We start from the raw sequence: 16,114 nt of genomic DNA, 5'->3' as shown, positions 1-16,114 counted from the left end.
AAAGCTGTTACTTTTACAGAATTGACAAGATAAGACTGACATGATGATAATGGTATATTTTTTCTTGCTTTATAGAACTGGCAAGAGAACTGAATTTTTCTGTGGATGAAATTAATCAAATCCGTGTAGAAAACCCAAATTCTCTGATTGCTCAGAGTTTCATGTTATTAAAAAAATGGGTTACCAGAGATGGGAAAAATGCTACAAGTAAGTTCAGAGCAGTTATTGTTGGTTATAAATTATACACAACTTCATATGTTGCCATATTCTAAATAGTGTAGTTCCCATCATCTTTATTATTTGGACATGAATATGAAAACATCATAAAGCTTTTCTAAGTAGCACTCATGAAATAACATTTCCTGCTCTAGCTATTTTTACCAGGGTTAAAGAAATTACAATATGTATTCACTTGGTAATTACCGTATCTATTTATGTAGTTGCTTCATTTGAATCGTTGCATACTGGAAGAGAAGAGAGAGGGTAAACCTTCATTTCTTGGCCTTCATAGTAGGACAGTAGTGTCCTCTACCATCTTCCAACTCATACATTCCTGGTTTAGCTCAGTTAAATCTCCGTCCTAGCTCTCCCAATCAGCTCCAATATGTGTCACTGGCCTGATCCGTCTTCTGAATGCCTGTTATTCTCCAGGCATATATAAAGGAATGAGGATAATTGAGGATAATTTTTCTTCAAGTTTTCAACTGTCCTTTTTCACTAGTTTTGTCACTAAAACCACTGACAAATGTGTACAGTTTATAAGTACTCAGCCTGTACCCTGGGGTGGGCTGCGTGTGTCAGCACGACAGAATCCCCTGTAAGAGGTTGCAGAGGGGATGCTGAACCACCCTGTTGCCATTATTGCAGCCATTATACACGCTGAGCCCTCCCCCTCCCGCACGATGTATGGGTTTGGCCAGTGAGTCTGGAGAGTTGTGATTCCACCAGCCATGCTCTATCATCACCCCTAGTCCCCTGCAAAAGATGCAGATGCACTGTATGGACTTCCCCACCAGCCCCATCCCTGTTTCAGCTGAGCTGCACTGATTTCACTTTGTTCAGATCCTTCTCTGCCTGGGAAGGGGAGAGGACCCTTTCTGTCCCTAGATCTTTAGGGGGCATATCTAATAATTTAACAGAAATAAAAGTCTGAAATGTAAGGATGAATGTGAAAGGGATCCATACCTTAGGGTCATTTGCAGAAATACCATCTGCCCAACAAGATTTCTCCACATCTAAATACCATCACATTTATTAGAGAGACGGTGTGGGTGAGGTAATATCTTTTACTGGACCAGCTTCTGTTGGTGAGAGAGACAGGCTTTCAAGCTACCCAGAGTTCTTCCAAAAGCTTGTCTCTCTCACCAACAGAAGTTGGTCTAAATAAAGGATATGATTACCTCACCCACCCTGTCTCTCTAATACAATGGTACTGACATGGCTACAGCAAAACCACACATCCCATTTATTGATCATTAGCCCTATGTTCAGTCACCTGTTGTTCCAAAGTCTACCATGGCATCCTTAGTGGAAGGATATTTTGTTCTAATAGTGAGGAAATATATTCTTTAGGAACCCTCTGGTCTCAGTCATGTTGCTTCTAATGATGGCATCAAAAACAGTGTAATTACCTTGTGAAAGAGAATCATACTAGACATTGTATGCCTCATATAAATATGCCACAGAATGATTTTAGACAAGCTAATAAATATAACTTTCCAGAACCAAACAAAAGCACTAAGGTGAAACATATGTCTCAGCATGTTTTAATTAATCCAGTATGATTGAGACTGAGATAAACAATTACATAGCTCAAAGATAACTGAATTTTTTTTCTGATGTTACTTATTATATTTTCCAGCTGATGCCTTAACCTCTGTATTGACAAAAATTAACCGAATAGATATTGTGACCCTGTTGGAAGGACCAATATTTGATTATGGAAACATTTCAGGCACCAGAAGTTTTGCAGATGAAAATAACGTTTTTCATGATCCCGTTGATGGTAATTGAATTATGTGCACATATTTATTTCAGTAATATGTCCAATAATACAGAAAAATATTATAAACAGACCTTTTCTCAAAAGACAGTAAATTGTGAAGGACTAATTAATTTCTTTTCATTTTAAAGTTTTTTTTTCTCTCTTCAAAATCACAATTATGGTACTTAGAATTGCTTTGTTTTTTAAAAGTTCATAAATGCAATATGAAATGCAAAACTCTAATACACATTTGTATAGTATTTTCAACTTTCATTTTATGTCAGCTTGTGTCTCAAAAGGTAAAGGTCCAATCCTGAAAATATACACATGAAAAAAGTTGTTCCCACTAATTTCAATGTAGATTGATCAGGCACTTCAGTGTTTTTCAATTTCAATTGTCAAATGAAAAATCATACACTTAGACAGTTGCTCATGCATTAAAAATTATTTGTAATGTAGATGGTGGTATACTGTCCCCCACACTACCAGGAAAAAAGGTATCTTTCAGTCTCATCTCCATACATTAGGCATTAGGAAATCTTCTCCTAAAAATAAATGAGTGGTTAGTAATGGCATGTGCACTAAAATAATTTGCAATTTACTGATATGCAGCTTTGAGAAAAATGAATTTATTCATAATTTATACTTGAGGACTTTCAGAAATTAAACCTTCATTTTCCAGATATAAAATGGCAATATAAAATTTTTTCATGAGAAAATATCAATTTTACATAAGTGGAAACTTGTAATAGTTTTCACCCTACAACTATACAAGATAATTATAGAGTAATTTGGGTTAATTTTGAGCCAGATATTGTAAGTCAAGAATTGCAGGACAAATGGTGTTCTGATTATACAACAGAATAGCAATAAGCAAACGTATACTTTGTATTTGTCCTGTGGAGCCACTAATTACTGCTATTTCTTTTTTGAAATTACCTTTAAGATACACTGGTGGCACTGGTCACCTAATCTCTGATTTAAAACCCTGTCAATCTTAAAATCTTATATACAATTCAAGTCTTATGTACAAAACATCCTCTTTTGTATATATTTTCTTCAAATGTGTATTGGTCTTAATCTTCTTCCTGCATTACACTGGGATTTTCTGATCATTAGACTATATAAGTTTAATGTGCTCCATTATTAAGCAGCAGCATTTTTCATTGAATCATTGCATTGCAGGAATAATTTTCTGTTTACATTTTAAGAAAGTTCCTCTTGAAATGTTGCTTGTGCCTTTTAATCGTAGCAGCAGTGTTTTTATAAAGAAAATGTGCTTCTCCACAGTTACTTTCTGTCTCTCCTCTTCTCTTCTCCTCACCTTCCTCAAATTTCCTTTCCTCACCAAGACCAGACCGCTCTTTACCTTTCTCTCAGCTGATACAGAAAAAATCCTGTTGATACACCTCCCTCAACAGGCACCACAATGTGAACTTAACCCCCAAACATGTCTTCCTTTCCTAGGATATTCAGCCTAATATTTGTTTACTGGAGTGTAAATTTACATTTCATTGTCATTCATTTGTGTGTATTCAGTCTAATCCTTGAGAATGATTTTTCCCATGTCTTCATTACTTATCTTTTCTTTTCTCTCTTTATTTGATCAGTGTTTCTGATTGTACCCATGTCACCAAGATCTCCTCAGTCTCCAAGATCACCAAGATCTCCTTACTCACTACAATCCTCTCATCTATATAACTTTACTGTACCAGAAATTTTTATATAGATTCTTCCCCTGTTGTGTTTGTGATCTGTAATCCTTTTCCTGACAACTTTTTTTTTTTAGATTTTATTCTGCTGTATTTTAAGATCTACTCTTCTTTCTTAGCCACACTGAGATTCATTTCTATTCTTTGTTCCTTAACAATTATATTCTTGTGGCACAGTGATTAAATTGGAGTATACTAGTGCACAGTATTGTAAGTATTGTGTAATTTTTAAAACTAGGATATTAAAAATGTGGACCTGTTTTAGACATAGATATCTGCAACAACAACAAAAATACCCCTACCCACTCACCCCCCCTCCCACACACGCGCCACACAACACAACCTGGCTGTCCAGCATTATGAGCAGATTCTTCCTTTAGATTATATTCATTAAGTTTGCATGAACCAAAACAAAGAGAGCGAGAGTTACATAATTTGGCCACAAAATATCATGTTAGATATAAAGGACCACCAACTCTATCCATATTGATTCCATTTGTTTGCTCATGAGTCAGTGTGCTGTAGCTATAAAAATGTTAAAGTGGCTGCAAAACCATTCATTAGAACCTTTACAGAGTGTTGATTTCTGAAGAAGCAAAAGCAATAGCTGCCACCATTTTAGCAACTAGCCATTTTAGCTACTCTAATTTGTGTTGCATCCATTTAGGGTAAACCAATAAATCTGTCAAATTTACATTCACACTTAAATGGCTACATCATCTCATTTTAATATTTTCATATTTTCTATAATTCATCAATCATTTTACATGTTTACTTATGTATTGCTCCATACTTCATTCCAGTCAGTCCAAATGTACTGTCTTCCTTAGGTTATCCCACCATTCAAGTGGAACTGGAAACTCCCACTGGGTTGCGCTTCGTGCCACCCACCCCTTTCCATCAAGATGATTTCTTTAGTGATATCTCTAGTATAGAGTCACCCCTTAGAACTCCTAGTAGACTGAGTGATGTGTTAGTGACTTCACAGGGAAATATAGACGGTACAGCAGCAGGACCTCCAGTGGTGATTGAAGAAGACACTTCATTGGAAGACAACAAACCTGATTTCTCAGTACCTAAAGAAAGAACACCTAAAGATATGTCTGTAGGCCAGAGCCATTTGGAGGAAGTGGACCTGAATGATTATCCTCGGTATCTTGGTAGTTATGGTGGGATATCAAAAGATGCTAAGTACTCAAAACAAATACAGAGTGAAGAGACTAGTCAAACAGGAGTGAGAACTGAACAGCATGAGAGAGAAAAGTCTGGTACTGATGAGGAGATGACAGAAGAAAAGCTTAAATCTCTGTTTGAGGACATTCATCTTGAAGAAGGAGTTGAGTCTGAGGAGATGACGGAAGAAAAAGTGTGGTCTATTCTTAAAGATGTTCAGCAAGCAGAACAGGAAATGTCTTCAATTACAGGTTGGCAGAGTGAGGCATCAAGTGTCCACATTGAACCACCAACACCTGGGCGCAGAATAAGTGGTGAACTACTAGATCGGCTAGATGATAGGTAAGGATCTGGAATATAGATATTTGTCTCCAAATAAATCATTTTCAATTTTATTTTCACCTCCAGATGTTAGATTTCTAAAAAAAGCCTTCTGAAGTTAGTCAAGTTCATAGCTTGGTTTTAATGTATGTGCATTTCTCACACAAGTCTGGAACACTATCAGCAAGGTCCAAGAAAATATATATATTTTTAAATACCTATCATCATTTGGGTCAGATAATTATGCTTTATCTTCTGTTAGATGTAGATTACGTTTTCTATAAAGGTCTGATCCAAAGCCCATTAAAGCCAGTGGAAACACTCCAAAAGTCATTTAGGTCAACTGATCAAGCCCTTAATACGTATCTTGCAACTATGCTTCTCTCCCACTGACAGGTTTAGAATTAGAATAACTTAAAAAACCATTTCTGACAACTAAATATCTAAAGCCAACATTTAAATAATTTGTAAAATATAATAGGTGTCTTAAAGGATGGCATATAACAGGCTTAAGCATCCTCACAGCAAGCAAGAATTTTACTAGTTGTTTAAATGACAGTGCAAATAAAAAGTTAAAAATCAATATTCACTAAACTATGCTGTTTAAGAATAGACTGTCTTTTAAATGCTATGTCTATGTCACAACAACACTGAAAAAAGTAATTAACAGAGGTTAGATCTATGTTGGAGCTGGAGGTGTAATTCCCAGTTTGGGTAGACATACTTGTGCTAGCACTGATCAAGCTAGCATGCTAAAAATGTCCATTTGGCATGGTAACACAAGTAGGCATGGTAACACAGGATAGGTTAACCACCCTAGTATGTACCTATGTTTCAGACAGGATCATACTCATCTGGTTAGCCCACTGCACTGCTATTTTAGCACACTGGTTGATCACAGCTAACAAAGGAATGTTTACCCACATTAGAAATTACACTTCCTGCTCCAGTGTAGACATACTGTAAGTATGGTTAGCTTATTGTTTATTTATTAATGCCCCCTACCCAGTGTTCCCTTCCACATCCACAAATGAATTGATGTCTGTGCCTTGCTCTCGTGGGTTCTCGTCTACAACCCAGTTAAGCCAGAAGTAAGTTGTGCTGCTTTCCTCTCCATAATGTGGAACTAGGGCCAACGGTGTTAGTATCCCGGGGTAGCTGTACAAAGGAAAGAAGCCTCTACACGGATGTCTCCTACCTGCTTCAGATCTCCAAAAACAGGCAGATTTTGAGGAATGGGAGGGCAACCTGCCTGCTATTTATGCAGAAATACCGTAGAAGAAAACACCACATTCATGGCATTTCCACTCCCATACAGAGAGACTCAAGCACAAATAATAATCAAGCCTGCAATAATATACTTCAGAATACAATCCCAGTAAAATGTATTCATTCTACCATGTGCATGAACTACTCTAGTACTTAGATGATCATCTGTAGTTCATTTTCTGAACAAAAGTGTAAAGCTCACTGGCAATCATGCAACAAGTGCACTTTTTGGAGTCTCCCTTCAACCAGTCTTCACTTCCCGTTTGTCATTTTCTTTGCTGCATTGTCATAATTTATAGGAACATAGCTATGCTATCCCTTTTTAAACAATTCTTCACAAGAAATCTGAGATAGTAAGCTCTTTGGGACAGGGACAGCTCTTACCACATTGTGGATACTACCAGAATACAAATAAATATAATAATAATAATTAATAACAACAGTAATAAGTAGATTTGACCCTTAAGTGTCTCTGAAATAATATATCAGGATTGGTAGTTAATGTGTCTGTTTTAGAGCTAGGTGTTTCCAGTGTCGATGATGATATTTCTTTTCCATTTTTTAAAAGTAAATGTATTTTTATTTAAAATCATTTAAAGAGATTTATGCAGAAGCAAAATATGAACTATGGACAAACAATAAATAAACACTTTATAAAAGCAGAGTCCTGCACTGCTCCACTTCCATTCCCACACCACTCCCTAAATCTCTGTTCCTCTGGCTTGTATATCTTTGTTTTTCCACAAGTAAGGGGTTAATTTTTGCCATATCCCAAATTCTTCAGGATTGTAATGAATCTTATAAATAAGATGCTTATATGAAATAACTTCTGTCACATCAGCCTACTACACCTTTTTAAAAGTGGGGCAGAAGAGATTGTCTTCGTTCCAAGGATGAATTGCTTTGCAGAACCAAGGGCATTCATAATCTTTTTCTTGAAAGACTTTGTAGTCCCATGCCTGATATTTCATATGTGGTGGTGAGGTGTAAGGAGCTCCTGTAGCTGTTGCCCATTGTATCTACCAAGTCCCTCAACTTGATATTTAGGCTGGATCCTTGGTTCTTAATTTGCACCTTTCATGAGTGATATCAATTTAAGGGGCAAAATCCACAGCTGGTATAAATCAGCAGAGCTCCACCAATTTACCACCTGAGGATCTGGCTTAAAACATTTTGAGATACTTATTAAGGGCTAGATCCTCTCTCATTGAATTCATTGGGAGTTTTGCCATTGACTTTAGTGGGAGCAGGATTTAAGTGATGGGAAATTCAATACTACAATGTGAATGATCTAATATTGGTATGATTTATCCAGAAATAAATTGGATTAATTGAGAAATATACCTAGTTCAGGAGATATTGTACCTGATTAAATAAATTACAGACAGAATACTTAAATGTGTAATTATGTCTTGTTAGCAGGATGTTTATTCTGTTCCATTAGCAACTTGATACGGTTTATTTACCAACTTTGTAGTTTTCTCAGAAAAGAGCTAATTATTTGAGCATCAGTGATATATTGAGGTATACGGCCAAATTCAGGCAGAAACTTCAGGGTAGTAAGTAGCAATCAACCAATAGTGTCAGGTGAGTATATATCTCATATATTCATAAGGCCACATGGACCTCAATTTTTCCTCTTCTCTCCCCCCCCACCCCAAACTGGAAAGGGCTTAGAATAAAAACATGTGGCCTGATTTTCAGTGTTCAATAGGAACTATAAATTCTCAATGCCTTTGCAAGTGAGACCACTCAGGCAGAAACTACTGTACTCAATACAGGAATATTAAATAGCTTGATGTTCACATACTAAATTTAAATTTTAGCTTCTTTTTTTAAAAAGTACAAACCGAGAATACAGGCATCTCGCCAGCAAGCTAATTGTTTAGCATTTCTGAAAGCGGTTTGAACATTGTGTGATTGTCTGTTGTTTATCTTTTGTAGCCCTGACCAATGTAGGGATTCTATTACCTCATATCTGAAAGGAGAAACTGGGAAAGTTGAAGCCAATGGAAGCCGCACAGAAACTACAACAGAAGTAAAGACTAAATCTTATGTTCAAGAGTCTGTAAACAAAGTGGGAAAACAGAGTGACAAGGAAACTCTGAAACCAAAAACACGAAGTTCTGTCCATACTGAAGAGCAAACATTATTAACAGCATATCAGAAATCTTTAGAAGAGACCAGCAAGCCAACAGTAGAAGAGCCTAAAACCTCTGTGCCTGTCAGCATGAAGAAGATGAGCTGGAAAACTCCTGAAGATAGCAAGCCAAGAGCAAACATCCAGGAAGAGGCAGGAGCAGCAACGTCTGAACAAAAGGTATGTCCTGCAGTTATTAATCTTCTAGTTGAATACGCATTAATCAACATAAAGTTTTGTAAACTTATAGTGAAATTTGTTTTGTTAACTCATTTTTCTCCCTTTTAACACCAATTTGGTATGATTAATTTACTAAATTACAATAATGGAAATTAATGGTTCAACCACTGAGTTTTGACATATAAGTGGCAAGGGTGAAATAATGTTGGGGCATCAAGGAGCAATTATGGCTTCCTAATTCTATGCCTGGTACCCAGCCTTGCTGCCTTGGCTGCTCTGAGCTGCATCAGGAAGCAACAGTTGCAATGGACTATGTCTCCTTCCCACCTCTGACATGCCTGCTGTGCTGGTAGCTGTGTCAAGGGTGGTGCCAGGAGTTAGCTTCCATGGTTCTGTTCCTACAAGAGAGATGCAGATGGTTTCCGTTCTTTGTGCCATCAGAACGAACAGAGCAGGGCAGAAAATCTTCCCCGCCTGTTTTTTCACTACATTCATCTTCAGGAAAATACCTTATCTATCTAGTGAAATTTAACCTAGTATTTGTGCTTTGTTCCCCTGACACACTCATCCATGCTGTAAATGCACAAGGCTAAGCTGTGTGGTCCTGCACAGGCCTACAGAGAATTACCAGTGTACAAAGCACTTTTCTAGGATAGGACATGCTCTTTCATCTAGTGATAGGTGTGGTCTACTGCCTCCCCTTCAGTTTTACATTGCATGTCCCTAAATACTTACTGGGCCTCTGGGTGTTCCACCCACAGCATCCTTCCAGCCAGTTGTCTGCTCAAGATGGAATTTTAGTGCAACTTTCAACAGCTGATTTCCTTCCCGCAGCCTAATTAAGTTTGTTCAAATAATTGTTTACAGCACGACAGTTCTGTTCTGTGAAGCCAGACAGCTGGAAGGTTGCCATTGGATAAACAATAAGGCCACCAGGGAGCTAATGATCTATAAAATAGCTAAGAAAAATCTCAAGGCAGAGGTGTTGGAGTTTCTTCTATCTCCCTTTGTCCTCTATACAGGGACTCTATTTTACTGAGGGCAATAGATTAAGGAATTATAAATATTAAGTGATCCATTTAAATATATCTTGGAATTTGTTTGCAATGTAACTTTTTTATTTGTAGTATGTACTAAATTTTTTCATAACATGATACAGTAAATTAGTTTTAATTTAGTTCATTTTAAAGTGCTCCCTAATTGTTTTACCCCGTGTCCCTTTATACCTGGTAACATTATCATTCTTAACATTTATGTACTGTACTGTTGTATTTCATTCTTATTTATTAGTCTGTTGACACATCTAAAGCTGTAAAGTCCTTTACATGTATTAACTAATTAATTCTCTCAACACCCCTGTAAGGTAAAGACCTGATCCAAAGCTAGTTGAATCAATGATGTGATTCCTACTTACTTCAATGGACTTCGCATCAGAACTTATGAATGTAGTATTGTCCTCATTTTAAAAAAATGGGAATACTGAGGTAAGCAGCATAAGTGATTTAACCAAGGCCACAAATTGAATCAGTGGCAGAATAGGCACCAGAATTCAGGAGTCTTGACTCCCAGATTCAGGTTTAGTGCACTAGACCCAAATGTGTCTCCTTATTTTTTAAAAATTTTAAACAAAAATAGTGTAAAAACCCTTAATTCTACTTGCATGTCCACCAGGTGGTTACCCAAGTGTCAGAAAACAGGCAGTTGGCCACTTTTTATTCTCAGGCTCTTCTCACTTTTGAAGATTCTATGCTGTAATGTGGGAAAAATAAATGTGTGCGTATTTTCAAAACTGCTTTCAGCACTTCTCTTGTAGCATCCAGTAGAGGGTGATATTTCTCTCTCTCTCTCTTCGTCCCCCAAATAACACGTAAGTCACCTTAATGACACAACCTTTGAATAAGCTGGATACTGCAGAGCTATGTGATTTCTGAGTCTCTGAAAGCCTGTAAGATTACCAAACAGTTTGCTAGAAATGACTAGTGACTTTACTATTATGGTACATCAGTGAAGGCATGGGTTCTTCTGGTTTTTCTAATTTCTTTGAACTGAATGATTTGTAATCAGTAGTTAGTTACTTGAGCAATCGGGTTCCAAGTGAGCTATCACATACACTCACTTGAAAAGACAGGGAGATTACCACTGTAATATATCTGGGAGGTATTCTTCAGAAATGATCTATAAAGGAAAAAAGAAATCATAGTCTGAGTGGGAAAATAGATGGACTTCAGGAAAAAATTACTGCACAATTTCAATTACTGCACAAAACATTTGTCATTGAGGATGGAAAAGGACATTAAGAAGGAGCCTGGAGTTGGCAGTGGGATATGGTCTTTCATCATCAGGCCACCGTTTCAAATTTTGGCCCAGAGTATTCATGGATGGAAATCAAACCATTACTGTTGGGTAACTGCTTGCTTGCCTGTGTGAAATGAGTTGGTGGCCTAGTTCCTAGTGAACAGGTTCCACATTACAGAAACCATCGCTACAGTTTCATTAACTCCCACCTTTATAGCTGGCAAAGATTCTTCAGAGAACCCTCCAAAAATATGGTTTTGAGACATACTGGCATGGTGAGGGAATTCTCTTCTGCCACTGCCCCAGCTGTACCATGTTCAAAGAATAGATGCTGTGGCTGCACCTTTCACAAGCATCAGGTTCACATGAATTTTATCTTAAATAAAAAGGCGCAGAACTGTTAAACATTATTCCTGTTGGAGTGCTCTAACAGTGTCATGGCCGCTCCAAATGCAATGGTGGTAAAATTCCATCATAACTAAAAGAAGACACTTTAACCCCTTAATTAAAGGGGGCATTCTTTCTCCGACATCTTTGTGGTTTTGGGGAATCCATTTTTGTTTCCTATCACTTTTTATTATCGTAATTAAATTAAATTAATTTATTTATTTGGATAGCAGCAATAGTGTGGTTGGCACATTACAGATAGGTTTGCATTGTCTTGAGATGTTCAGCTGTTTGCATTCCTTTGCTTTGAATATTCCTTTTCTGTTTATCTCTCTCTCTCTCTCTCTCTCTCTCTCTCTCTCTCATGCTTGCTTTCTTTGCTTTCTAGATCATTTCTGAGAATACTCTTTGTTTGACATGCTGGGCTGGATAGACAAAAAGGAAGAGAGGTTTAATATATTTAGTTAGCAGAATTTTAATAAGTAATGGTGTTCCTTTTCTCTCTTGACTTTAGAGTCGTATTGAATAATTGTAGAGATAATTACCATATTTCTAGATTCATAAAAAATGTGGCTGATACCTGGCCAAGTTTTCAGACTGGTCTCTACCCCTGCATTGTGCCTGTAGCATATGCACTCATTTTACTGCCACATTTTACTGCCACCTGTTTGCACACTAAAAAAAATTTCATGGTTTGTGGAAGTGCACACTTGAGTGTATGCAGAGAACAGGCAGTGTACGCATCCCAGTGTATGCAAAGAACAGGCACATGTGCACATGCTCAGATTTTTGTGATCACAAGTAGGCATTGGGGTCTGAATACTCATTTTACTGTACCAAGACAATGTTACAATTTGATCTTTCTAAATTACTTTATTAGTTTTTTAAAATAAATACAGACTGTTTGTAATTAGCCCTGGAATTATTTGATACGATTTGAAATCAGATAAATTTTGAGTGGGAAAGCCATTTACTCAATAAAATTCTACAAATGAAAAATACCGATGTATTATTTCCATGAATCTTGACTGGTGTTTACTGTTTAATCATTCAGGAGGTAACTGACTTATTATGCTCATGGATCCAGTACAGTTTCATCCCTTTCTACCTACCTCCTCCCATTTCTAAGATTCCATTTCCTGTTTAGAGCCTTACCCAGTGCTCATAGAAGTCAATGGAAAGATATCAGTGGGCATTGGTCATGTTCATAGTTCAGAAACCATTAACTGCTTTGTTTCCTCGGGCAGGAAATGGAACGATCTCTTACAGAACATTATGGACCAAGATTTCTAGCATTGGTTTTGTTCAAACTGCTAATTCTTGAGCATAATTTTGCAAAAAGTTGTAACTTGTGGTTTGTTTGTTTTTTCTCACATCCATATTTTGTAAAAGTTAGTATAATTTTAAGTAAGATGCTTAAGATTCATTTGTTCAAATGCATTTTGGGATCTCATTATTTGTCCTGTATTAAAAAAAAAAGCTTTAAAAGCATTTAAGATACTTCATAGATGGAATATTTCTCAAACTACAGCACAGCAAAGAGCAAAAAAGACCCCACAATAAATTAATGTGCAAGATTGCAGACACCACATACATGGTACATATAGGATGAATTAAGATTTGTGATAACCTTTTCTTTCTCCTGGGTGTTCCTGCTCAGAATGTTTTGTCTTTTAAATGTGCTGTTAAAATATACTAAAACTGCCTTTATCAGGAATTTAGTGACAGTGACATTGAGATTCAGAGTGAGTCGAGCTCAGATGAGGAACAGAGAATCACTACAAGAGTTTATCGCCGGCGTGTGATTCTGAAGGTATCCTGTGATTTTAGTTCTAGAGGTACCACTGGCATGGATTTGGTCTTGACTGCTGTGCTAATGTTCAGTGTTAGTCATATTAGACTCCCTCTTGTAATGTGCTTTCCATTTCTGGTATGTATTTACAACTAAAATATTAGGTAGTCTTTCTTTGCTTAATCTCCAGGCTTATGGTTGTCTTCTGGTGGGAAACAACCACACAGCGTTGCCTTTTTGTCTCTCTTAATGCCATTGTGTTCTGCATGGCATCATTAACACAGTCACTATATATAGTGAGATATAATGGTATATGGACATAGTTAGATATAATGAAACCTTCAGGGTTGATAACCACTTTCCAAGCATGTCTGGTATGGAACAGAATGTATGCACACAGGACGTGTGTGATATATTTTGGTTTTTCTTAATTTTAATTGCGTAAATCACAAGTAAAACACATTCTGTAACATTCTGTAAGGGTAGGATTTAGAAACATAAGACCTATTGATGTTCCATGGGACTTGTGTTCCTAAATCCCTTAGGTGCTTTTGAATATCTTTCCCTACCGATATTTGAGCCTGATCCAAAACCTGTTGAAGTCAATGAGAGTCTTGAGTGGGTTTTGGATTAATCCTTGTTTGATGTTTTTACAACAACATGTTGATGGAATGTATTCACAGATATAATAATACTTAATAATGTGGTGTCATGTAAATAAATACAGTTGTTGTGTATATTTTGTTATACACTCAGATAATTAGCTGTTACTTGCCCTAGAACAGTGGTGTTCAACCTGTGGTCCGTGGACTCCTGGGTGTCAGCAGACTATGTGTAAGGGGCCCGCAAAAGGTTATTGTTACTATAGAACAGTGGTTTTCAACCTATGGTCTGTGGACCCCTGGGGGTCTGCAAACTATGTCTAAGATTTCCAAGGGGGATCTGTACCTCCATTTCAAATTCTGTAGGGGTCTGCAAATGAAAAAAGATTGAAAACCACTGCCCTAGAACATTTACATAGTCAAAGGTTATGTCAACACTATGAACTAGGGCTGTGACTCCCATGCTGGCATACAAATACAGATATGTATTTGGCATGGCTAAGCCATGCCTCTGCTGCTGCTACCTGTATTACCACGACTACACTGCTATTTATACTTGTGCTAGCTTGATGAGAACTAGCACCAGTATTTGTATGCGAGTAGGGGAATCACACCCCTAGCTTGTAATGTAGACATAGCCAAAAATGTCTGTATCTAAAACATGAATTTTAATACTCAGTTATTTGTAGGATTTTCTTGTACGTTTTTATTGAAAAACAGTGATGAGGCCAGAAAGACAGAGCTGCTGTCATGCTTATATAGCTTATGCTATAGTGATGGAATTTACCTGTGATATAATAGTTATTTTAGTAGCATAAATTCCAGCTATTCATGGCATTTCAAATCTGCCTTTTTAGATTAATATTTGTACGTTTATGGAAAGGGGGAATGCATGGGGGGGAGGGGAGGGAGAGCTCAGTGGTTTGAGCATTGGCCTGCTAAACCCAGGGTTGTGAGCTCAATCCTTGAGGGGGCCATTTAGGGATCTGGGGCAAAAAGTGGGGATTGGTCCTGCTTTGAGCAGGGGGTTGGACTAGATGACCTCCTGAGGTCCCTTCCAACCCTGATATTCTATGTGTCTATGATTCTTAATACTGGTCAGTTCTACCTCCTCTCTATGATATGAAAACACACTGCTTTCCAGACGTATTGATCTCTCCAAGATGCAGGCCCTTGAGGAGAGTGCAGAATGGTATTTTTAATAACATACATTATATGCCTCTTCAGTTTATCAGTCATGTTCCCTTCTTTAAAATCCAAGGGAGGCTTGTCAGGGTGATGGCTGGATATAGCCCAATGGGACTAAAATCTTTCTGTCATCTTTATGGGAGAAGCCTGTTGCCGTCTTTCAAAATCTCTAAACTGTTCAGTACATCTCTATGACACCGCAGTAATTGTAATCTGAAGTATTCGACGCAGCCAGAGAGGAATAAGAGTGTTGTTCCTGTTTTCACACTGGTCTGTTGTTGTGAGGGTATCATAGGGCAGCGTAAGCTGCATTGCACAAAGATTCTCCCCTGGCCAGATGCTGAGCTCTTAGCAGCTCTTTTACACTGTTGCAGTAGCTTGAAAAGCTATTGCACAGGAAAGAATTCCTCCCTCCCTCCCTTTGTGTTCTGTTCAATACTTCTCACTGGTTTGTTGTTTTAGAGGCTGTAGCAATAGGAGACTGGGGCAATTTTTTTTTTTTAAGTACCAAAAATTCAAGTTCTAGAATTGAACTGCCCCAGAGGCCAGTGTTCTCTTTTCCAGTTAAATCATGCTGCCTCAGACTACTCGCCTGGCCCATTGTAGTACTGATCCTATATATTATGGTTTGGAGCAAGTACTGTATTATCTTTAAATAGGGATACCCTTGACGTGCTTGTTCACTTTTTACTCCATTGAAGTCATTAGAAGTTTTTCCTGAGTCAGAACTGGGTAAGGATTTCAGGATTTGGCTCTTAGTGTTGGGTCCTTATCTTGATTCAGTCCTATTTTTCCATATCAGTAATAGCAAATGAAAGCAGGTGATTACAGGCTTGGCCGCTCCACCATGGAACAGCTGCTGTGCAGAGGGTTGCACATGTGACATTTTTACTGTAGTTTATATTGATTACTGTCTCATCGCTACATTAAAAGTAATAGAGGTTCCAGGTGTCCCACAGAGGTGAAATTTGATCACCCCTGGACTAAGGATAAATTCAATCTTGTGGAAAAAGAATTCACTGGATGACTCCACAGGTAATGTTAGGACTAAATTACTTTATTGACTTTCTC

The 16,114-nt window shown here is 37.5% G+C and overlaps 1 protein-coding gene across 7 annotated transcripts in view; it reads left to right on the top strand.

The window, feature by feature from the left end:
• Positions 1-16,114, top strand: part of ANK3 (ankyrin 3) — a 288,028-nt gene that overhangs the window by 255,562 nt on the left and 16,352 nt on the right. For 5 of the 7 annotated variants that reach the window (XM_074958833.1, XM_074958837.1, XM_074958836.1 and 2 more), the window contains 5 exons: positions 76-207; positions 1,862-2,005; positions 4,527-5,211; positions 8,404-8,779; positions 13,176-13,274. In XM_074958833.1, the coding sequence (XP_074814934.1) occupies positions 76-207; positions 1,862-2,005; positions 4,527-5,211; positions 8,404-8,779; positions 13,176-13,274 (1,436 nt within the window). The remainder of the gene's footprint in view (positions 1-75; positions 208-1,861; positions 2,006-4,526; positions 5,212-8,403; positions 8,780-13,175; positions 13,275-16,114) is intronic. The other 2 variants (XM_074958832.1, XM_074958838.1) reach the window with 2 other exon arrangements.

This window comes from Natator depressus, chromosome 7 (assembly GCF_965152275.1).
Source record: "Natator depressus isolate rNatDep1 chromosome 7, rNatDep2.hap1, whole genome shotgun sequence".
Taxonomy (NCBI): domain Eukaryota; kingdom Metazoa; phylum Chordata; order Testudines; family Cheloniidae; genus Natator; species Natator depressus.
This window is presented reverse-complemented; position numbering and strand designations above follow the sequence as displayed.